Here is a 23,916-nt window from a genome sequence, read left to right on the forward strand (position 1 = left end):
TGGCCCCCTTATCCCTGCTGCTGCCTCTAATCAAACATATCATTTGCTTTGCAGTCTCTTTACAGCACCCGGGTGCTCTTCCACTCTAAATAATTGCCTTGCTAATAAGAGAGGTCGATTTAAATACGCAGTTTTTAACTTTGTTTTGCGCTTTAGCTTTTTAATCATTTTCATAAAGAGACAGTGATTTCCTTCTGTTGCCCTAATTTCAGACTGATTTTTTTTTCCTATTAGGAAGATACATTATGTCTAAATATGCTTGTTAATATTTAAATGATAAAGCACATGACATGATTAAATTACAGTTTTCTTTTATATCATTCCAAATCTTAAATTTACTTTTCTATATATGTTAGGGAATGGAGACTGATACATTTCTTATTTACTAGTTGGGGAATATATTTTTTTTAAATTATTATTCCTGATTTCTGTCAAGCTGTGTTTGGATGGAGATAGGAACTCAATTATAGTGCACAAAAACACCATTTTAAAATGACATATTAAATGAAACTAGCTTCAAAGTGCTGGATATATAAAGAAACGACACTTTTGAAAACGTGCTTTGTATTTTAAATCGGATTAATCTGTTAAAGGAGATACCCGAAACCAAAGGAAGTGCCGGCAGTTAAAGACCTAAAGTGGGATCACTGTGTCCTTCCAGTTCTTTAGAACTAGGACAGGCTCATCCTCTCTCCATTTTTATTTATAGCTTGGAAGAGGAGAGAAGGCTTTACTGCTTTATTCCCCATCCCGCAATTGGTTTCTTAACTTTGAGCTAGTTAATTCATTGAACAAGTTGAACAAAGTGAAACGAGAAAAATATTTTTGATACATCTGCAGAAGAGGCTACCAGTATCAAAAGTTGATGCGGTGCTTCAGTTCCAGGATTTAGCCATTGACTCGCATAAGTTCTGTTGTTTGACGTTCTTTAAAACTTTAGGAGCAAACTTGGATTGGTTGAATATTATTTCTATTTGCTTTTTTAATGCAACTTAAATGATGTTAAGTGGATGTTTTTAATGCAGCTTAAATGAGGTTAAACATCCACTTAACATATCATGAGCTTAATTATAAAAAGGAAAAAAATGATCTAATTCAATGGTAAAATTTAATTTCATATCCATCCTCCTTTTCCTGTGTGTTACTATACAGATTATTTCTAAATTCATAAATTATGCTGAGTCAGGCTATTCCTAGTTGTGGTGAGTTAGCAAGAAAGTGAGTTGTTGCAGTTTAATGGTCTTTGACTTTGTTTAACATCTTTCCCTGAGGTTTCTGATCAGAAGATGTATGTAAATGTGTTATTTCAGGACAGTAGAAGAACCAGGGGCTGCATGTCCAGGGAAGATTAGTAGCATTAGTGGTGCCAATAAAAAAAGGCGCAGGCTGGACCCAGGAGTGGAGGATCAGGAAGAGTCTGATGCCTCTGTGAGGTCTCAGGAAGATGAAGATGAACATAAAGAAGAACTTGTGAAGATGGACACCAGTCACTTGGACGTTGTCCAGCCAGATGAAGTCAGTCAGATACCAGCAAATAATAAACCAACTGTCCCCCAAGTCCCACCTCCTCAGAGAGCTCGTCCAAAGCCATCTTCCAAGCCTGCAGTTTTTATCCCTGTGGATCGGTCTCCTGAGATGCAGGTTAGTGATTCAGAACAATAAGTGGGTGAACAGGTGCTAAAGTTAGCCTGACCTTTTCCATCAAACTAGTTCATCACAGACACTTAAGTGTAGGCTTGTGTTGCTCACCTGGCTCAGTTAGTAACTGGCTTTGAGTTCTTCATTATGCTGCATCTGGTGTCTGTTGCACTGAATCACAGCGTGCCCAAAAAATGAACGTATAATGTGTATTTTTTTTCTGTGTTGAACAGGAAGCCAGGCTAAAACTTCCCATCCTAGCAGAAGAACAAGTTATCATGGAAGCCATTAATGAGAATCCTATTGTCATCATATGTGGAGAAACCGGGAGTGGTAAAACCACTCAAGTGCCTCAGTTTCTATATGAAGCTGGCTATGCCAGGTAGGATGCTGTTCTTATACTGAAACAGTTTCATTAGAAAAATTGAACTAAAACTAAATCATTCTTGTCTTCTGTTTTCAGATTTTGTTCGCCACTTAAGACATGCCCTTGAGTAGCAATGCCCACGTTAAGTAGAAATGAATTAAACTCAAAGGAGAGAGGCTGTGGTTTTCATAGAAATCCCTTCAGATAAATTATTTAAAATGCTTTAAAATATTGCTTTATTTTAATCTTTGCCATTTTTATTTTTTATAATAGAGCTATAGTGCTTGCCAGTGTCACCCATTTAGGCTGACTTTGGGGAAAGCAAATAGGTAGAGGTTTACCTGCAAAAGACCCTGCATATCCCTTGTAGAATGGCCATCGATTTATCTGCAGGGCTCCCTGATGCTACTTCCCCTAATTAGATGCTCAGGCAGCCCACCCGAAAAGGTGAATCTCCTTCAATGACACAATGCATCTGGTTTCTTCAGTGGTCCATCCATCCCTCACCCAGGTTTCCTTCCTGAAGTAACCAGCTTGATAAGGGGTTATTCAGGGAACACTGGGGGCAAAGTAAGGAGGCTCTGTGATGGACAGGCCAGGCAGCTGCTTTGGAAAAAAATGCTCGCGTGATGTGTTTATACATGTAGATAGTTGGGTATATATATTAACAGTGTTGAATAGCTGTGTCCCTTCCTCCTTTGCACACAATAACTGAAAGCCTGTGAATATGGCCTCCACTCTTACCATTGTCCTCTTCTCTAGATGTGTCTCTAAAAAGCTTTTATCCTCTGTCATAGTTCTAACGGCATCATTGGCATCACCGAACCCCGGCGTGTTGCCGCAGTGTCCATGTCGCAGCGGGTTGCCAAGGAAATGAACTTGTCCCACAGGTAAGAATGAAGCTCAAGACCCAACCAGGAATGTCAGAAACAGCAAAAGCCCATCATCTCCCTAGTGAGTGCATGCATGCTGCTGAGTGGAAGGGGTGGGGGGGATGTTATTTTGTAATAGTCTGCTCTGCTTCTCATCCCAGAGATAAAGTGTAGGGACATTTTCTGGGACATGGGAAGGGGAAGCAATTGAGCTTTGGGAGTATGAGAGCAGGCGTCTCATAACGGTGGGCCAATTGAAAGTGAAGTCATGGTGAATCCCAGTGTCTTAAAAAAGCACTACTTGTATCAGGCTTTTAGCGTGTCTGAGGATCAGAGACTTGGACAGTTGTGGGGGGTGCTGCTATGGTGTCAAGCCATAACTCAGTTGCAGACTGTAAGTTCACTGATATATCAGTCGCATATAAGATCAGCCCTGATTTAAGGAAAATGAACATTATCGGGTATTGCCTTTTTTTGGGTGGTGTAGCCAATGATGTACCGATAAACATAATATGTTTTCTGGCTGGGGCCCCTGGACACTGTGTGCATGTGCATAGCCGCAGCATGAATTTGTGTGCGGGCCAGACGCAGACTGCCTGTTGTGGACTTGGGGCCAGAGATGGTGCCAGCTTCTTCCCGGTGGGGAGACTGGGCTGGGGCTGGGCTCAGAGTGGGCAGGAGCGGGGCAGAATCAGGTGCATGGGCCGGACAGGCAGTGACAGCACTGGGAGGGGTGGCTATGGGGGGCACTAAGGCGAATTTTGGGTGGTAATTGCCCCCTCCCAGCACCGCCTCTGCTCGGGGCTCTCTGCTCTGTTGCCTTTTCCTTGGGAGCTGTGCACTGGCCACACATCCTGTGCCTACCCCATAGTCGGGGCACTCAAGGGAAAGGTAGTAGAGCAGAGTGCCCTGAGCAGGGGTGGCACTTGGGAGAGCTGTAGCCACCCTAAAATTCACCTTAGTCCGCTCCCCACTGTAGCCACCCCTCCCAGCACTGCTGCCCACCCGCCCCACACAGCTGAGCCAGTCCCGCTCTGGGCCCAGCCCAGGCCCAGTCCCCCCACTGGGAAGAGGCTGTCACCACCTCCGGCCCCGAGCCCACAGCGGGCAGCCTGCATCCACCCTGTGCACAAATCCGGGGTGGCACGTGCCTCCCCCAGGGGTGTGTGCAGCAGTAGGGAGCTGCCCTCCCTCCCCACACCCCCTGGATGAGTTGCCCACAGCTCCATCCCAGTTCCTGCCCCAGCTCCAGGGTCCCATTCACTGCCCTAGCTGGGCAGGGCCCCCAGCCTCTGGCCCTGCCCTTCCCTCCCTCCCTGTGGGGACCTCGATCTGCACCCCCATGCCCCTTACCTGCAGGGCGCTGATTTCCACGCTTGCTGGCTGCAATCCTGTAAATCGGTTATTGGATTGGTATCAGTTGCTATAGCTAGTTAATAATTGTGTATTGGTATTGGCCAAGAAAATCTTTATTGGTGCGTCCGTATTGCAGAGTGAACTCTGCATGTCCTTTCCTTCCCCTGGTTTTTCCATCTGACCTGTAGTAGTTTTTGCAGAGTGTAGTTTTGTTGGCATACTTCTGATATTACCCCTGCAGGGAGGTTTCATATCAGATACGTTATGAAGGAAACGTTACAGATGAAACCAAAATCAAGTTCATGACAGACGGTGTGCTCCTGAAAGAAATTCAGAAGGTAAGTTGCTTTCTCACTGAAATAAAACAAAAGGTATTTTGCTTTGTTAGAGAGAGAGTAGAGACTCCGTGCATTCCTTTTTAGCACTTGCCGGCACACAGCCCCTTCTGAAACAAGACTCCCTTTCAGCTGTTAAGTGGTATTTTGGAGGATTTTTCTTCTGCGATTCTCTCTGCTTACTGAAGGAATGGTTCCTGGTTAAGCTGCCATAGGCTTTTCTGGGTAGGCATGTCAGTACTTAGAGGAAGACTGGTTTGGAAGTTGAGTCACTTAGCCTAGATTTGGGGAATGGTTCAACTCAGGTCCCTGCTCTGCTACCTGTTGTGTGAGTGTAGACAAGTCACTTCACCCCTCTGTGAACTGAGGTGGTGGGGATAAATACATGAGATTACAGCGATGCAGACAGTTTAAGTATCCACTTCAGTTCTAAGTGCCACGTAAACCAATTGGCCCAGACTTAATTTAGCGATGCCCCTGGCTGAGTTTTGACTTGGTGACTACACGACTTGGTTGACTCAGATTCTCCCTCTTTATCTTTAGGATTTCTTGCTCTCAAGGTACAAAGTCATCATTATTGATGAAGCCCACGAAAGAAGCGTGTACACGGACATCCTGATCGGGCTCTTGTCTCGCATCGTGCCCCTTCGCGAGAAGGTAGGAAAAGCAGAAGTGACTGCAAAAATCCTTAGTGTTAGAAGTGGGTCCGTTTCTGTTGTGTTCTTACTCATTTACCATGAGATCACGCCTCCTTCAGCTTTGAGACTGTGGTTGCGGGGTGGCGGGGACCTGTAGGTGACACCTCTTGTGGCAGTGGGTTGGTGCACGGTGCTACATAAACTCATACAAGTGGTTGTTCCCGCAGAAAAGGCAACCGATGAAGCTGATTGTTATGTCTGCCACTCTTCGTGTTGAGGACTTCACGGAGAACAAGAGATTGTTTTCTGCCCCCCCTCCTGTTATACAGGTAACTTTCAACCAATGCAGGTACTTGGTCCTGCATGTGATTAATGGAGCGTGACTAAAGCTTTCTTTATCACTGTGGTATTTTACCTTTTGGTGCCTTTACTGACAGTTCTCTCGGCTAGTTTTTTAGGGTTTTTTTAATAATTTCAGCAGCAACTCTGAGCTGCGCTCCTACTTAGATTTTTTTTTTTTTTTTTTTTTTTTTTAACCTAGGTGTATTACTTACTTTTTGTGCTAAAAAATCCAGGACAGCTATGTGAATGCTGCAGGTTACAATGTAGAAAACAGTCCACTAATAACCCTCAAAATTAGGTACCAAACAATCTGAAAAGCCCGTTGGATTTTAAGTAGCTGACTTGGGTTGTCCCTTTCTATTGCTCTGTTGTCCCTTGGCATGGTAGGAGCTGGTAAGGATTTGTCTGCCCTTCTTGGGACCCCTGTGAAACTCTGCTAAAGCAGTTCATGTGTTACTCAGAGCTGTGCTAACACTGATGATGGTGAACAGTTAGCAGCTTTCAAGTATATTAGCCAGCCTCAAGCTTTGTTCTGGTGGAGGTTAGATTGCTTCTGGCCCTGGAGGTACTTTACTTACAGCTTAGTTTGGGTTTCTCTGCACCGCGTTGCTGTCTGCAGTGAGGATGCCTCATTTGGTGTTTAAAATCCATTTATGTTACCGTGATGCTGTTTGTATCAAGTGTGGGTGTTTAATAATTACCAGTTCTTCTGTCTGCACTAAGTGTGGTGGCTGTATCAGAATGAAAATTGTAAGGCTTTTATCCTTTAGATGGGCATTGTGGAAAAAGAGGTCTTCACTCACCGGGGTGATCCTGTTTGAACTTAAAAAACCTCTGTGGTTGGAAATAGGCTTAAACCTTAGGGGACAAGACCAGCAGATTGGTCATAGGGAACTTCCCATCTTCTGGGAGCCAAACCAGTTTTGGCAATTCTCTTGGCAAAAGGATTACCCAGGCAAATAAAACAATGAAGAAACTAGACCGTAAGCTTGTCCTGTGTAGCGTGGTAACATGTTTAAACAATAGGAAAGACTATTGCCAAGAGCTTTCTCATTCTCGCTGACCTGCAGGCTGACCCCCAGCTTGTGCTGCAGATGTAAAATGCAGTCTGCTTCCTGGTGTGATTCCCCTCTAGGTAGATGCCAGGCAGTTCCCTGTGACCGTGCATTTCAACAAGAGAACTCCATTTGATGACTACAGCGGGGAGTGTTTCCGAAAGGTCTGTAAAATCCACCGAATGTTACCCCCAGGTAAGATGGTTGCTGAGAACTCTTCAGCGTCTCAAATGCTTTTAATTTTTCAAATGTGTGCCAGAGGGCTGCAAACCACTGGTGCTCAACCTTATCTGGGCCCCCATGAGCCAAAGGAGTGGTGTGGGGGCCAGTCTGTGGCCCAGATCCTGCCCTTGCTGTTGGCACATGGGGTTGTTGCACGAGTGCAATCCTACACGCTGGTCTGACCCTGATGGGCTGGATCCAGCAGCAGAGCAACTGCATGCCAGTGGGATCATCTAGATTGCGGGGTTCCCCATGGGTCTGGCAATTTGGTGGCAGCGGCAATATTAAATGCTGCCGCTTTGGAAGCAATTAGCGCTGCCACCACTCCCCCGCCACCAAATTTCCAGGCCTGTGGAGTATCCCATGGACTGGATGACACCGTTCCATGAGCCGGATCTGGCCCGCAGGTCAGAGGTCGAGCATCACTGCCTCATTTGGGTGCAGTGACTTGAATGTTATGTAAAAATGAATCCTGTAGTACTATCTCACGTACTTTTTCTTGCAAGCAGAATTGTAGGCCTTTCTGTTATACACTGTTCTCTTTCTCATGCTTTCTCAGAGCGGTAAGGGCTAGTTAAATGCTCTCACGTCGCCAAGTAGTGTGTCCCACATTCTGTTACAGTTGTGACATACTTGACTCGATAATGTGTGGGGTTTCCCTTCTGAAATGACCGGTATTTGACTGAGCGTGACTTGTTCTCTTGCAGGAGGGATTCTGGCGTTCTTAACCGGCCAAGCAGAAGTGCACTCACTCTGTAGACGGCTAAGAAAAGCCTTTCCGTTCCGTAAAAACAAAGTTGAAGGTAACTCTAGAGAAGTGGCAGCTCCCTTTTTAAACGTTCATTGTTACAGACAAGAGTTTGCTCATTGTTGTAAAGTAGTGATTTTTTTTCCATTAGAAAAACTAAAACTTTGGGGGTTGGGAAATGTTGAGCAGGATTGTTATGGCCCAGCTTGCACTAAATAAATTCAGGTAGAAGGTTCTCCTGCTTTGTGTACAGTCCCCTCCCCCAGTTCGCCTGGGCTCCATTGCATTTCACCTGGTTCACCTTTGCATTGAATTATTGGTGAAGGTGCCAAGTGGCAAATTTTTGATCTTTTAAGCATAGTGGCATTCCATAATGGAAAATCCAGATCCTCTCCTGATGCAGCAAGTGAACCTTCCCCTTCATCTCCAAGCTCATGTTCTCAGAGCACAGGACTGCCATCCTAGTTACTGGGGTGCTGCGATTCCTTAATGTTAAGAAGCATGGTGAACAGCCTCCTCCTCCTCCTGGGGCTGGCTGCTTTAGTGCTTCAACATTTCAAAGGCTGAGCAACTTGTACAGCTGTGATTTCATGCTGTGGACTCTGTAGAGCAGCGTGTGCTTCTGGTATTCCAGTAAGGTTGATTTCACTTATCTCCTTGCAGGAGATGGAGATAAGGAAGACACTGTTGAGGAAATCAGCAGATTTAAGAAATCCAGACGGAAGAAAACTATGGTAATGCGTGCAATCCAGAACTGTGCCAAGAGGCAGGAAGGAGGAGCGGGTACCTCCCTGCAGGGCATTACAGCTTGTGTAGCTTCATGTTCTCTGTGCTTTCATGTAACATCACTCTGTGCTTTCATGTTACAACACTGTCACTTGGCTAGATACCATCCTAAAATAATCCTCCTGCTCAGCCTGACACTTGAGATCAGTGGTCTAAATGCACAGTTTATTTTATTCCCTGAACTGGGGAATACTAATTTTAGCTTTCATTTGTCCATCACACAGGAGAATAGAATATTTTCAAATTGATTTTTTTTTAATTAGTTTAATTCTTTGGTCTGATTTACTAAGGAGCTTGTCATTCACATGGCCATCTCCTAGGTAACAAAAAAACCCCCAAAAGAAATCCTATCCCGTTTTGATTGGGATTTGCAACTACAAGGTGGTGTCTGAGTGAGAAGGCGTCATTATCTCCTCAGCAGGGATTTCCATTAATCACTAACTCATTGAAGCTTTAATGGCAGGTACTTTGGACATGCTGGCTCCACGATTCTTTCTGTGCTTATTTCTCCTTGGCCCTGGGTGAGGACTAAATGGACTGGTGCTATGTGACTATCATTGCCAAAGATCACCAAGTTCTGTGATCAACACTGCACTGGGGTGTTAGACTCTGAAAGCATAAGGGTACCTGAAGTGCAGCTTTTGGGAATAGGGCAAAACCTTAAATGCAAAACATAATTTGACACAGAATGCTTTTAGTAACATATAGCTCCCTTATCTCCCTGGGTCCTGGAGGTTATGGATGCTAAATTGATGTTCCTGACACATATTGCAAATGGAATTGCTTGCTGCTTGATCCCTCATTCTGAAACTGGCGCAAGTCTAGGGTCTGCGCTTAGAGCTGCTTTTGGAATCGGGTGGTAAATGCTTTCAGTGTGTGTTGTGCTAATAGGGATATTTAAACCTAGAAAAGTTTAATGGCTTTCCTTCCTTTCTTCCTCAGACACTACCAAAAATAGATCTGGACAGCTATTCTGTCATGCCAGTGGATGAAGGAGATGAGGATAGAGAAGCTGAAACTGATGATGAGGACATTGCGGGCTCTGATCATGACCTAGATTTGGGAGATGATGAAATGGAGGAAGGTCTGATGCTTTGAAATGCAAATCATATGTCTGGAGCAAATTTGTTTTTGAGAATGTGAAACTCTGCTTGTAGTTTTTTAATTAATCTACAGCCTTGGGTCTAAGCAGTCAAAGTAGTTATTTTTAATGGATTTCTGATGGCAGCTGTAGAAGAAACACATTTTACATGTTCTGCCTCTCTCTTCCTTATACTTACTGTTATCTACTAGTTTAGTTAATGTAGACGCTGCTGGGAATGAAGTCCTGAGAGTTTGCTTTCTGTATTTTTCAAAATACTGTTTTGTTCCCTCGCAGGTGAGAAATCTGATTCTTCCCTTCCACTCTATGTGCTCCCGCTCTACTCTTTGCTAGCACCAGAAAAACAAGCCAAGGTAAAGTTTTATTGGTCATGGGATCGGGAACTGTTACCAGTGTGTCGGTACAGAGTATGTGCAGCCGTATGTTTTCTTTGTTTGCCAAAGTTTGCAGCTTGGAATATCTTGCTGGGGGCAGGCTGATAGAACAGTTCACGTTGGAGGAGGAGCATGTTTTGGGTGTCACTGTAGTCAGGGGTGGGTGAAATGCGGCCCATAGGCTGGATGGGGCCTGCCAGGCCATTCTATCTTGCCCGCGGGACCCCTAAAAATTTTAGAAAATTAATATTTATCTGCCTCTGGCTGCCTGTCATGTGGCCCTCCATGGCTTGCCAAAACTCAGTAAGTGGCCCTCCACCTGAAATAATTACCCGACCCCAGTGCATTAGGAGACATGCAAGATGCCTGCGCCCATTGTGCTGGATAAGACATACTATAACATATTAAATATGTGTATGTATACGCCCACACCCCCACCACTGGGGTCTTCCAGAATCCCATCCTAAAGTGATGGCAGCAGCACTTCCAACCTGATACCAGAAGAAAAGATTTCTCCCTCTGCTATGGAGCACAAAGAAGTTAGTGGCTCATCTACACACCACAGGCCATTGCAGTGGTTTGATTTTTTTTATGAGTGGTGCGTTTCACTTGTTAAACTGTGCTTGCTGCAGGTGTTCAGACCCCCACCACCTGGAACGAGACTGTGCATCGTAGCAACCAACGTGGCTGAAACATCTCTGACCATCCCCGGCATTAAGTATGTGGTCGACTGTGGAAAAGTCAAGAAGCGCTTCTACGACAAAGCGACTGGCGTTTCATCTTTCCGGGTCACCTGGACATCTCAGGCATCTGCAAACCAGAGGGCAGGGCGTGCGGGCCGGACAGAACCAGGCCACTGTTACAGGTTAGGCAACTGCTTCCTCCATAGGGTCTCCACAAAAGAGAGCTCTGCAGGCAAAAGCCGTTTGATGTTATGGAGCCAAATGGAAAGGAAGAGCCCAGGCCTGGTTGCTGTGCATCTGACAGCCCCTCCTATGCAAATCACATGCGCTTAACTGGTTCAGGATGAGTGTCTTCTGCAGGGCATCAAAATGCCATGTGATACCAGGCAACAAACACTTCTCTTGAAAACAGAAGGGACTGGCTTGAAGGTAGACCCTAGGTAATGCCGACAGGGGGAAGAGATTGCAGGGTTTTAAGTCTTTAGAGGCTTATCTCCTGGAAAGCCTTCCACATCCCTGGAACTCCCTTCCACCTACTCTGTTTCTGCAGCTGAGAAGAGGCTCATAAGCCAGTTAGTTCTGTGAAGGAGGCACGGTTTGCTAATTGCAGCACTTTGGCTGCCTCCAGCTAAAGAATTGATCCTTCAGTGGGAGGATCTGAACTAGTTGCAGGTGTTGCACTGTAGAGCTGTAGCCACTAAGCCACAGGCCATCTGTATGGCTCACCGCTTCCGAGTGCAGACAGCAGTCCTCTTGTGTCTTAATGTTAGCCAGCTGAATCAGACCCAGCATAGCAGCTTCCAGGGGCTCTCTGCTGGGTATTACATGAAATACCTGAATGCACTGGGTGGGTAAGGACAGAGTTCAGTACAGGACAGACAGACTGATGTTCTCGCATGGTTCATTACTGCTGCTGTATTCATTGAGAACTATCTATTAATATTTGCTATTAATCATTATTAATACTTGAGTGAAGTTACCATTTAACAATATTTTACTAGTATTTTATGCCTGGCGACTGAGTACTTTCTTGGAATTTTAGATACCAGGTTTCAAGGTTCCTTTATAATAAAATCTTTTGAAATGTACTGGTTTTGTATTGTTTTAAACCTGGCACAATAAAAAATAACAACCCCAAAGCTATTTTCATTTGCCTTTGCTGTCACCTTTGCTTGGACCTTGCGAGGTCACATTTCATCTAGCTCTTTAAGCAGCGTTTGTATTTTACCAGGTTGTATTCCTCAGCGGTCTTCGGGGATTTTGAGAAGTTTTCTCCTCCAGAAATCACAAGGCGACCTGTGGAAGATTTGATTCTACAGATGAAATCATTAAACATAGAGAAGGTAAAGTGTCAAGCTGGTTTTAAGTATGTTTTAACTAACTTTAGTTAAAGTAGTTAAAGCATATTTTAAAGCATAAGTTTGCTTTAAAGTATGCTTTAACTATCTGCTACTTGGCACCAGAAATAAACAGAAGGCTGACCTTTTTTTGCATGTTAGGAGCCTACAGGATGCTTTCTAATAGAAATGAGCTGCGTTAGTGCCAACTCACAGTCCCAGGGCTTGGTTTTCTTTCCGCTCTGATCTTGCAGTGAATTGCATCAGATCTTCTCAATGAACTTTACAGTCCCATCTCTACTTGTTTGAATTCTCAGCTCTGCCATCAGCATTCTTGGAGACAAACACTTGGGCAAGCAAGCTCCTTGGGTTTGAAAAAGGGGGAGGGAAAGGGTTTTATAAGGAATAATTGAGATCACCCCTTCTGCAACAGGAGCAGCAAAAGCTCTAGCTATGTGTGCACATGGATGTTAACATCTCAGGTCTCAGCCTTTCAACACTCATTTGAGAATAATATCCCCAGTTTATAAAGGAGAAAGAGTTAACTGAGATGCACACAACGTAAGGACTTAATTTCCAGGGGTCCCGAGCACCCCAGCATCTCATTGCCTTAAACAGGGGGGTATGAGCACAGAGTGCTGCTGAATGTTGGGCCTCAGAGCAGCCTGTCTGAAGTCATGCAGTCAGGAATGAAATCCCAAGTTCTGGGCTTCTCCTTTGCTCTCACCCTTCCCTCCTGCTGTACTTATGGTTGTATATTAATTGAAATTGTTCTTGCTGTGCTCTTAGACAGTCAACTTCCCCTTCCCAACACCGCCTCCGACAGATGCACTGGTGGCAGCTGAAGAGCTGCTGATAGCGCTCGGAGCCTTACAGGAGCCCCCCAAGACAGGAAGGTACGTGCCTGGGGTCCCTCATGACTTCCTCCATAGTATTCACTCCCTGCAGTGCACAGCTGTGGGGAGGAGTGGGATTCAGTGGCTTCTCTCTCTACCTCCTCTTGTATATAAGGCAGAGCTTTGCTTGTGTCCTGTTCTGTCTTCTGCCCTGGGGCTTTTCTCAGTGATCCCAAGGGCATACCAGGGCTGTGCACCAGGCTACCTCCCAGGGTTTCTTGCACTTCCTTTGCCTTCAAAAATGCTAGCTCAGGCAGCAGAGCACTGCATGAACAGCAGTTCTTCTGGCAAGTTGGCCAGCCAGTGGTGAGAGGGTAGACAGCAAAGCTGAGGCAAATAAAACCCTGTGAGCTCTTGCTGGTTCGCATTGCAAGGGCTTGGTTTTTGCTCCTCCTTTCTTATATGTCTGCTGCACCTTGGATCCGGGAAATGGTGTCCAAACTCAAGTGGGCATTACCACAGAGAAGGGAACACTTTAGGCGTCGCTGAAATCTCGGGTCACAAGGTTCAGAGGCCTTCCTACACCTTGTGATGTTATATGCCCGGAAATACAAAAAATGAAACTGAGGATCTGATAGTGCAGCGGTGTGATGTGGGGTAGGAACCCGGCTCTCTCAGCAAAATAAGTGTCTCATTTTAATTTAGTCCTTATGTTGTTTCAGTACATGTGTGTGCAGCCGCTCTTGTTCTAGAATAAGAGTAGTTTATTTCAGTTGGAAAAAATAAACAGGCCACGATAAAATAATGTACTGTTATCTGTGTGTCCTGTTGCAGACTGGCCACAAAACAAGAGGGTGATCAAAATCCAATGCATTTTTTTTGCTTGCAAGTTTGTCTAAATCGGTCATAAAATACTGTTTGAATTTAGCTGTCTGGTAGTGACTTGAACTTGTCACAGAAGAAGTGTTAACATGCTAACCTCAGTGAACCAAAGTGGTTTTCAGTGTAATTTCTGGTGCCAGCGGGCAGAGACCAGCTGGTAGCATGGCCAGCAGTCTGAGACCTCCAGGGATAAATGGGCTGTAGGAGTGATCTGCCCTGTCACTCTGAGGTCCCTAGATGTTGGAGGTGGGGAGAGAGGAATGAATTGGGTGCACAAATGAAAAGAGGAAGAAGTATGAGTCTTGCGGGGGGGAGCAGATGCCTAGTAAGCATTTGCATTAAGGCTTGTTCACAGGGGAAATTCATTACATCTCATGGCTCGGTTTCCCTCTTTTCCAGACTGAAAGAGCTGCAGAAAGCAAAGCTGAGTTGTCCAATTAGTCCCTTGGGCACAGTAATGGCCTCCTTTCCCGTGGCTCCGCGCTATGCGAAGATGCTTGCTTTAAGCAAGCAGTACGACTGTCTGCCGTACACCATCACCATAGTGTCTGCAATGACTGTGCGAGAGCTCTTTGAGGAGTTTGACAGGTGAGCTCCTTAGCTTGGCAAGGGGAGGCTCCCTTAGAACCAGCTGCCATTTAAAGTGTGTCTGTGTGTTGCATTCTGGAAAACCAGCCAAAAGCAGGGGTGCTGGCTGTGCTGGGAAATGACCTGGAAAGCAGAGAGCTGCTTAGTGTGTCTTGTTAACCAGTTATGCACTTTCGGTAGCAGTGATCCTATAAACCTTGTTCCAGTAAATGCAACTGAAAGTAATGGCAAAATACCAGTGTCCTCCATGTTCTGTGCCTGATGGGATTAGCGTTAACAGAGGCAAAGTGGCCAATACTAAACTAAACTGCAGCCGACAGATAAATGCCATCCATAGCCAGTCTCCCAGCAACATGAAGTTGGGAAACCTGCATGAAGGAGAGGGAAGTCCTGCTGGGTTGAATGGGATGAGTGCAGAGTTGACTAGTTGCGTGGCCTTCCCAGTACTGGCTTGGCTTTTTAAACACCCTCACTCAGATTTGGATTTTGCCCTTCTAGTCTCATCTGCCAGACTGCCATATCCAACATAGGTGGGGAGAAGGCGTCTCCTAATCTGTAATCCTGCGATTTCCCTGGATGCCTTGTTCTGATGGGAGGATCTCCTGGTAGGATGCAGTACTGGCTCCCTCAGCAGGAGCATACCTAATCTTTTCCTCCCTGGAAATGGCATTCAGGCTCAGTCTGCTATGCAGTAGAACTACCACTGGAGCATTAGGGTCGTACTTTTCCTCTCTCTAGTCTCAGGTATTTAGACTGAGTCTGAGGCAGTCACCTTCTGTGCCCTCTTTCATTTTCCAAGTTTATATGGGCTTTTATGTGCTACCAAGAGGCTTCATTTGCAACCCAATAGGTCTTCTGTCTGCCTGCAGCATTAGAAGGGAAGGGACCATGCAGTGTTGCTTGTACATGGCTGCTTTGGTGCTTTGGGCATTGATTGTGCTTTTGCTTTAGACCAGCTGTAAGTGAAGAAGAGACGGAGAAGCTCAAGGGGAAGAGAGCGAGAGTTGTGCAGATGCAGAGGATCTGGGCAGGACAAGGAGCTTCTCAAAAGCTAGGAGATCTCATGGTGATGCTAGGTATTTTTTGTGTCACAGCATGTGCAAAGCTAAAGGGCTCAGGATGGTGTGGGGGTGGAAGGATGGAGGGGAGTGCTGTTTAGCCAAGGGCTACTTCCTCTTCGTGGCAGCAGAGTCCTCTAGCTCATCCCTTAACCATGCTGGGATTGTCCCTGTCGATACGCCCGTCCGGTTGTCCTTCAGCCTGATTCTAAATGCTCGCAGCCAGTAAATGAACCTGAACAGGTAGAAATGACCAGGCCTGGCTGTTATCTTTACCTGTCCCCATTCCCAAAGCAGTCACCAACCCAGTGCATTTCAGCAGATACAGATGGGCAAGCTCAATTGTTGCAAAAACTTTGCTCTTCTCCTGCTGAGTTGCTTCTCTCTTCCAGGGGCCGTGGGGGCCTGCGAGTACGCAGGCTGCACACCACAGTTCTGCGAAACTAACGGGCTCCGATACAAAGCCATGGTGGAAATCCGGCGCTTGCGAGGGCAGCTGACAACAGCAGGTGAGAGCTTTGCCTGGGGTTATTTTCTGCTGCAGCCTTTGCCTACTGTTGGATGCTGCTAGCTGCCTCCTTGGCAGTGTCTGTTGGTATATGCCTCAGCCAATTTAATCAGCTAGCGGGGCGAGTGTCCAAGCCTTTTCAGAGGAAGCCGGGCCTTGCCTGTCTGCAGGGAGCAGCAGATGAGCGGTGGTGCTCGGTTACACCCTTTCTTTTCCAATCTCGAGAGACCTTTAATGGGTGTTGTCTTTCCTCAGTGAACTCAGTCTGCCCCGATGCTGGCCTCTATGTTGATCCAAAGATGAAGCCCCCGACAGCAGCCCAGGTGACCTATTTGAGACAGATCGTGTTGGCGGGGCTGGGGGATCACATTGCCCGAAGGATCCAGGCAGAGGAGCTTCTGGATGAGAAGTGGAAAAATGCCTACAAGGTAAATAAATGGCTTAACTTGACCAGCCCTATCCTCCCCTAAGAACACGAGCCACAAATATGCTTCTGTGTGGAGCATGGCCTTAAACACAATCCCTTCAGACCTGCCCCAGCCTCAGTGAATGCAGGCTGCACTTTCTCACTTATAATGCAGGGATAATTCCTGTGATATCTCATGGAGGGGTTGGGAAGCTTCATTGGCAGATATTTATGGTGTGCTTTGGAGGGCGGCGATGCAGAAGACCATGGTCTCCTCAGAAATCACCACCAGCTCAGGGAAGAAGTATAAGGTTTGGCAGCCTTACAGAGTCTTTAAGCGTGCGCATTTGCTGCCTCTTCACCCTTCTCTCATTTATCTTGAATCCCCTTGTTTTCTTTAAGACTCCTCTCCTCGATGACCCAGTCTTCATCCACCCAAATTCAGTTCTTTTCAAGCAGCTACCAGAGTTTGTGGTGTATCAGGAGATTGTTGAGACTACAAAAATGTACATGAAAGGTAAAATTGCTCTTCCCCTTCTCTTCGAATAAGGTTTGCAACAGGTCTGAGCAGAAGGACCGGCTAACCAGTGCCCTTGCATTAACCCCATGTGCCTTTTGGGATTTATGAAGCAAGGCTGCCTGCTCAGGGCAGGTATTGATGGAGGCATCCTCTGATTTCTCTCTTTAAAAAAAAAAAAAAAAAATGTTACAGGCTGGCTGTGACCAGCTGGAGATGGCCCCTGGGACTGCTCACTCTTAGTGGCTCTTGCCCTCTTACGTGTAGCAGTGGTGAAGGTGATTGCTGCTACTCGCTTTGTTAGCAGTATCTTGGAGCTGTCCCCTTCAGGCAATTTTATGTTCTTTCATTTTCTAGAGCTGGCACCAAATTGACCTGAGAAAATGATACCCATGTGGGAGATGGGGTTTTTCCCCCCCCTTCTTCCTGACATTCATGAGCGGGGAGGAGGGAGTTAACAGAGCCAGATGGCCGAAAGAGTTGGACCGAATGGCTGACAACCACTTATGAGAATCCAGTCGGAGAAAAGCAGGCCTAGTGAGATTAAACTATTCCTTCCTTCCCCCCAACAAAATGCACTGGAGCAGGAGAGCAAGGCTTGGGCCGTGGAGACCTTTTCCCCATCCCTTTCTATCTGTAGGTCCTTTGGGGGCTTGTGAACTAAAAGGGCCCTGGGGTAACCTGCATCCTGGCTAGAAAGGATGCCCTAGGTTCAAGATTCATTTTAAATTGTGACCCCATAAATATGAAATGGGTAGGTTGTTCTTTGTGGAAATGCTTCATTTGTTTCTGTGCGTCTCCCCTCCAAAGGTGTTTCGGCCATTGAACCTGAATGGATCCCCGTCCTCCTCCCTCCCTACTGTCACTTTGGGAAACCAATGGAGTATCCTCCTCCGTCCTACTGCCCTGAGACAGGCAAAATCAAATGCCACCGGCCAAGCGTCTTCTGTAAGTACCTGGAAGCGTTGTATGTTGTGAGTTAGCTGCGCTGTGTGCCAGCGTCTCCTGTAAACTGTTCCTTGTTTCTGTTGAGACTGTCAGTACTGCAGTCTGCGTACAGCTGGTCTTTGGTTTTATACATCCAGTCAGCTTGATGGTTGGCCCGTGTAGTTCTGTTGGGTTTGGTTGTGTTGGTGCAGACTCCTAGCATGATCCAAGTATCACCGTAACAAGCTGTCTGTGTCTCCAAGTCCATCACGTCTGATACATAATCTCTCTCTTGGAGTCTCCATGAGACCCACTGTGACCTGTGTTTGCAGATCGAGTTGGCTGGCAACTTCCTGCTGTGGAAGTCGATTACCCAGAGGGCCTAGATCGCTACAAATACTTTGCTAGGTTTTTTTTGGAAGGGAAGGTAAGCGTATTGCCACTTGCGTTGGTTCCCCTTGCAGGAGAGAGCTGAATTTTCCCCTCTTGCAGCAAGCTCATCATGAATGCTAAATATTTGCTCTTCTAGGTTGTTAAAAAGCTGGGCTCGTACAGCCGCTGTTTGCTCTCCAGTTCGCTCACAATGCTGAAGACCTGGTCCAAGTAAGTTCTGAAAAGCAGCAGATTAAATTTATCACCTAATCAGGTGATCGCCCCTTGGAATGTGTAGGGGAGTTGTTAGTGGCAAACTGATTCAGCAAAGCAAAGGCCAGTGACCTTCAACAAAAGGAATCGGTTGTGTTTTTCAGGGTCTTGTAAACATTTACTCACGCGGGTGATGATCACAGTAATTCCAATGAGTTTTATTTAGGAGGAGTGAACTTGCTCTCATGTATAAGTATTGGCAGGAACTGTTGTGGCTCAGCATTTAGCTTCTTTACAGGTCAGGCAGCTTGTGCCATTTGCATTCCTCCAACCGAGTAGAAGTTCCAGGTGGACTTTTTCCCTTCCTTTGGCTCCGAAAGGATTTGTGGGATGTTGCATCTCAAGAACTGACAAATGAGCTCCTGAGTTTCCCTAAAAATCCTGATGCCCCTTAAGTTGTGTATCGTGTATCAGCCGCACCGTGGAAGTAAATGCCAAGGCATTTTCCTTAGCTGGGGGGATGCAGTTAAGCATCACAAGTGGCTGAAATGCTTTTACCTGTGCAATATGGGGATTGCCTACCTGGGTCAGACTGTAGATCCAGCCCCCAATGCCCTGTCTCTCTCAGTGGGCGTTATCACATGGTTCAGGTGCCACAATCCTGTTAGGCAAATGGCAGATTACTAGATCCCTGTGTTAGATACCGTCCTGAGCTCTAAGGCTGCTATGGCTGTAGGAGCCTGGTGGATTTGTCCCATTCACTTAGCTCTTCTGTAGTGCCTTGTGCCAGTTCAGTTCCCCAGGGCCAGTCAGTGTGATCTGTTATGGGTGTGAGTTCCTCTCATTACAGGTGTAATTATAATAATTGACAAACTGGCAAGTGTAGGACCTGAAACTGCTTCCATTTGGCTTGCTGGCACCGATTGAATTTCAAGCAGATGGTGGCCTTTTCCCTTGGGGGCTGTCTCTTGCATCTACAGTTGGCCTCATAAGAATATTACTAGGAAACACTTTCCAAATGCTACCCCAAAAGCTTTCAGGGAGCTGCATCTGTCACCCTGCTGGATGGATTACATTGGATCTTTATTTTGGAATCTCTGCAGGCTTCAACCCCGGACAGAAACTCTTCTGCAGGCTCTTGTGTCCGAAAATGCAGACTGCCGGGATGCCTTGCTGGCTGCTTGGAAGAAAAATCCCAAGTGTAAGTGTCTGATGTGCTGGGGTGTGGCAACTGAGTTCTTTAAGTGAGGGCTGCCAGGCAGTTTGACGGAGCTAATTTAAAACTTTCAAGGACCAGATGGGCCTGAAAACACTTGCCTTCATTTAGATTGTGCCGTGGTTTGGGTGTTTCCATGAGACTGGCTGAGAGGAGCCCTGAGAACTGGCATCTTTGTTACCTGGAGGAATACACTAACTTGCAAACATCCTTAAGTAAAGCAGCTTTATTTGATAGGATTTTAGAATAATGCATTATCCTCTTCTATTTTTTCTTTTTTTTCCAGTTAAAAGCTATAAGGGTTAGCAGAGCATTTACCCAGAGGCAGGTTGTCTATTTTGCTCTGTATTAGATGCATGGCTGTGCCTTTCTTAGGGAGTCCTGCATTGCTCTAATGACTCCTTTCTTGCTCGTGTGTGTGTACATAACTGTCCCGTTGGACCTAGTTAGGACTTAGTGTCACCTTACCCAATCACATTCTGACGCTGTTTCCTACTTAACCAATTTCTCATGACAGTTCAACAGTTCCTTATCTCGGGCCGTGCCCCAAAGGTTTGAGTAACATCCTCTGACATATCTTTGCCTTGCAGAATGTGCACAGAACCATAAAGGTTTAAAAAGGCCTTGCGCATGGAGATGCCATTCCTGCAAGCTAGGAATTTAGCTACGCTGCTTGTTGTGAACACCCAGTTACAATGGGAGTCCCATTGACTTAGCATCGCTGCCCTCTCCAAACAGCTCCAAGTGCTTGCATAAGCTTCCCACAGGATATTTAAGAACACCTTCATTCAACACCTGAACCATCAGTTGCCCAGCAGTGAGAAATCAATGGGCCCCGTAATGTTGTGAAAAGGCTTTCTTTTGTAATTTTGCCCAAAGTAGAGTTTGGCTTTGTGAAAGATGAGTAGGCTTTGCAGGCAGGATGTCAGCAACGGCAGGGGGAATATCCTGTGCTAGGGATGTTTATTTATAACAGTATCAGATTTGCAGCATTTTATGTCCCAGGTGCAGCCAGGAGCAAGAATTAATTCCTGGTGGAATTCCCACTATTCACTTGCATAAAACTTGCATGTTTGTTAGTGCATTTACATTTTGAGAAGGCTTGCAAAGCACTAATCTTCATAACACTCCTGTGCCTAAGGGTTTCCCCTCTTTTTACTACTAGGGAAATTGAGTAGAGGACCAGAGGTTCCTGTTTGCCAGTCTTTTGCGTAGGCCCTACATTCCTGTTCATTTGTAGGACCTAAATCTGCAAATACACATGCTTCCCTAGAAGCACCCGGTATCCCCATCCAAGTCAGTGCGCTACACACATGCATCAGCATCTTCTCGCAGGCTCCAAGGTACCTCAAAGAACGAGCTGTTGCTAATCAAGAGGGACACACCGACACCTTCAGCTGTACCTTTCCTGAGTGGAAAACTTTCTCTATCTCTGAACTTTTAATATCGAATGAAAGCAAAGGAGTCTCCCATTTGGTGTTGTGCGTGAGGACAAAATGTGCTGAAGGAACCAAAAAAAATCCAGCTTGCACCCAGTGAACTAGAAAGCGTGTTGAAACTCAGCCTGCCTCTTCCTCCCAGGGGAGCCTTTTCCCCCAGTTAGCCGTCTCTGCCTTCCAATAACTCGCCTTTCTGTTTCAGATTTGCTATCTGCATATTGCCAGTGGATCCCAGAAGTTATGCACGACGAAGTAGCCAAGAACTGGCCCCCTGTCACGCAGTGAACTGTCAGGATTTCTCTTCCGCAGGCGTCATCCCTCTCTCCCATGCCTGTTGAGAACTGGCTTTCGCTAGGAAGACTGAAGGAAAAGAAATCTCTCTGCTTAAAAAAAATGGTTTCTTAATGAAGGACAAGTGAACTGTTTGTTTTCACAAAATGCTACTTGTCATTACCCACCTTTGTTAAAAACCCTCTTTTTCAAATATCTTTCCAGTTGTTTGGATGGAACGTTTAGTAATATTTATTCCCTTTCTGGATAATTGTATCCATTGTATTTAATAGATTTTTTTTTCCCCAGACAAACTTCTCTTAGACTACATTAGTCGCGTGGATGTAGAGTTCTTGTTCTGGGCAAGAAAAATGTTTTCTGTGCTACTGTGAGGATGTAATGCAAACCCACAGTGTTCCCAGTACATACGACTGCAGGTCAAGACTCACATGAACATGCAGCTTCTTCATGTTCCTAGCATTGTGTTCACTGTGGGAATTTGCTCTGGGATCAGAGTGCCTAGAAACTCCTTCCTTCCTTCCTTTTTTTTTTTTTTTTTTTTTTTTTTTTTTTGCCCCTTCTTGCCTCATCTGTTTCTTCATCTTTTTTTTTTCCCCCCACCCCTGCAACTGGCTGCTGTAATGTGTTGCAAGATGTTTGCCCTTCCCCAAGGGAGAACAAAATCCTTACGTCTTCTCTGACATGCCTTGGTTGCGTATTGCTGCTCTGGGCAAAGACTTCCATGACTGCTCTGGGAGCTGCGCTCTCCCATTTGACACAATGGTACCTTGCCAATAATCCCACTGGTGCTCTTCCTGTTTTTTGGGGGGGGTGTATGCAATCGCTCACTGGAATTTTATGCAGTGAGAAACTGTCTTTGAAAAGTAATGCTGGCAGGAAAAGGCGTGGGCTAAAATAAGCCTGTTCTTATAATCTAATCTTTAAAAAAAAAAAAAAAAAGATTAACATTCCTAAAACCTTGCAAAAGGTGCCCTGATTTCCTTGCCTAGGCAAGTAAAGAGCCCATATTAAACTAGAGATGCCCAGCATCCTGTGCCGCACAGCACCAGAGTGGAGGCTGAAAGCAGATTGAACTGGGTCTGCTGGGCTTTCCCCACTCTTCCTCTCTCCCTTGCAGCCTCCAGCATTTCAAGTCTGGTTCAGAGCCTGGGCCCCTAACTCCCCTGCTCCAGAGCTGTAAGAAAACTGATGCTACTTGTTTAGGGATCTCTGTTCAGTTATGTATCCTTGCAGGCATACGGCGCTACAGGAGATAAAAGGGGGTTTTTGATCTTGGGATCCATGGACACAATACTTAATTTATAAGCAAAATAGTTGCTGAAAAGTATTTTAAACATTGTAAAAAAATGTAAAATATGTTTACATGGTGGAAGGTGATTTTGTGAAATAAACTTATAATTCTCTATGCAACGGCCTGGTTTGAGTTGTGCAAAAGTTGGCAAAGTACTATGCCTAGTTCATGTAAGGCAAGAAAAATATGAAGCCTTACTGATTCAATGAAACACTTCCTCAGTATTGCCAAAGTCAGTTGAATTGACTGAAATATGTTTTGTATCCTTCAAGTTCCTTTTGCCAGAAACCTTTACATTGATTTGCAGCTTTATTTATGCAGTCTGTACATTTTTTTTTTTTTTTCCCCCTACAGTTTTTATGAAAGGGAAAAACCTTGCCTGGAAAAGAGGGAAGAATAGCTTGTCTGTTTTTTATTATTTATTTTCTGGGATAAATTGGCAAGTAAAGTGTCAGGTGATATCTTGCAGCTAATCTTCCATGCCCTACCTGCTATCATCAAACTGGTATTTGAGTAAGACAAAAAATCAGGAAACTTGCTAAGCCCAGTCACCTCGGAAACACTTGATGTCACTTGTGCAGAGTATATGCTGAAGGTACCACATTCAGTGAGATGGCTATAATCGAGCTCAGTGCTTTACATCTAATCCCCAAGCAGCACTCTTAATCCTGGTTGTGGAGCTGTGGTCTGCAAGTGCCGTGCTGGCATTGTGTGGTGCTGCTCGGCAAATCCATGTGCAATTAATCCTTGAAAGGACCATTGGGCGGAGGAGCTGGAGCCTTAGTGCAGGAGCGTTACACCTAGGAAGCTAACCTGTGGCAAGCGCCTGCCCTTCCCTTTCCAGTCCCCTACGCCGGCAGTTCTTGCTACTAAATTCGCGCTGGCTGCTGGTGTTAGACCCCTCAGCAAATCTTGGAAATGGGAGATGGGGAGCAGCTCATACTCTCATGAAAAGCTCCAGGGTCAGGCCTAGTGCTGGACGGGCCCTAAGAGCTTGATTTCCCCCTAATAGGGCACATTTACATGTGCACATTTACTGTGCAATAATCAAAATTACTGCACGGGGTGGGGGGGGTCTACATGTGCACACCTGTACTGTGCAGTGAATGTGGCAACTTATGCCAACTTGAGTAAATTTGATACCTGCATCATTCAGGCATCAAATTTACACCCAATTAGTTACTGTGCAGTAACACATGTATAGATGCGTTACTGCACAGTAACACTCGTGTGTGTGTGTGTGCACGCGTGTGTGGGTGTGGACTGACTCGGGTCTGGCTTTAGTCCAAAGTAAGTAAGGTGGCCATCATAGAGGTCAGTCCAGTTGTCCAATATTGATACAAACCCCAATGTCTTTATGCCCTCTTTTTTTTTTTCTTGAAAACAATATTCTCTTGAAGAGCACAATAGAGGACATAAAGGCGTCGGGTTTCGTATGGATAGAGGCCAGAGAAGCAGAAAACCGAAACGTCCTCTATGATGACCACCCTAGTCCCAAGTCAGTCCCTCCACAGTGT

At 45.7% G+C, this 23,916-nt stretch overlaps 1 protein-coding gene across 1 annotated transcript in view; it reads left to right on the forward strand.

The window, feature by feature from the left end:
• Window positions 1-22,047, forward strand: part of DHX37 (DEAH-box helicase 37) — a 24,741-nt gene extending 2,694 nt beyond the window's left edge. The window contains exons 4-27 of the mRNA XM_025197791.1: window positions 1,311-1,641; window positions 1,872-2,020; window positions 2,803-2,895; window positions 4,475-4,571; window positions 5,112-5,225; window positions 5,434-5,535; window positions 6,684-6,798; window positions 7,533-7,628; window positions 8,237-8,307; window positions 9,302-9,443; window positions 9,738-9,814; window positions 10,468-10,700; window positions 11,750-11,861; window positions 12,645-12,751; window positions 13,973-14,161; window positions 15,113-15,237; window positions 15,612-15,728; window positions 15,983-16,155; window positions 16,536-16,650; window positions 17,461-17,598; window positions 17,910-18,004; window positions 18,107-18,180; window positions 19,266-19,363; window positions 21,020-22,047. Coding sequence (XP_025053576.1) covers window positions 1,311-1,641; window positions 1,872-2,020; window positions 2,803-2,895; window positions 4,475-4,571; window positions 5,112-5,225; window positions 5,434-5,535; window positions 6,684-6,798; window positions 7,533-7,628; window positions 8,237-8,307; window positions 9,302-9,443; window positions 9,738-9,814; window positions 10,468-10,700; window positions 11,750-11,861; window positions 12,645-12,751; window positions 13,973-14,161; window positions 15,113-15,237; window positions 15,612-15,728; window positions 15,983-16,155; window positions 16,536-16,650; window positions 17,461-17,598; window positions 17,910-18,004; window positions 18,107-18,180; window positions 19,266-19,363; window positions 21,020-21,102 — 3,046 coding nt within the window. The 3' untranslated portion in view covers window positions 21,103-22,047. The remainder of the gene's footprint in view (window positions 1-1,310; window positions 1,642-1,871; window positions 2,021-2,802; window positions 2,896-4,474; window positions 4,572-5,111; window positions 5,226-5,433; window positions 5,536-6,683; window positions 6,799-7,532; window positions 7,629-8,236; window positions 8,308-9,301; window positions 9,444-9,737; window positions 9,815-10,467; window positions 10,701-11,749; window positions 11,862-12,644; window positions 12,752-13,972; window positions 14,162-15,112; window positions 15,238-15,611; window positions 15,729-15,982; window positions 16,156-16,535; window positions 16,651-17,460; window positions 17,599-17,909; window positions 18,005-18,106; window positions 18,181-19,265; window positions 19,364-21,019) is intronic.
• Window positions 22,048-23,916: the final 1,869 nt, after the last annotated feature.

The sequence above is a fragment of the Alligator sinensis genome, unplaced genomic scaffold (assembly GCF_000455745.1).
Source record: "Alligator sinensis unplaced genomic scaffold, ASM45574v1 scaffold628_2, whole genome shotgun sequence".
NCBI classification, from domain to species: Eukaryota; Metazoa; Chordata; order Crocodylia; family Alligatoridae; genus Alligator; species Alligator sinensis.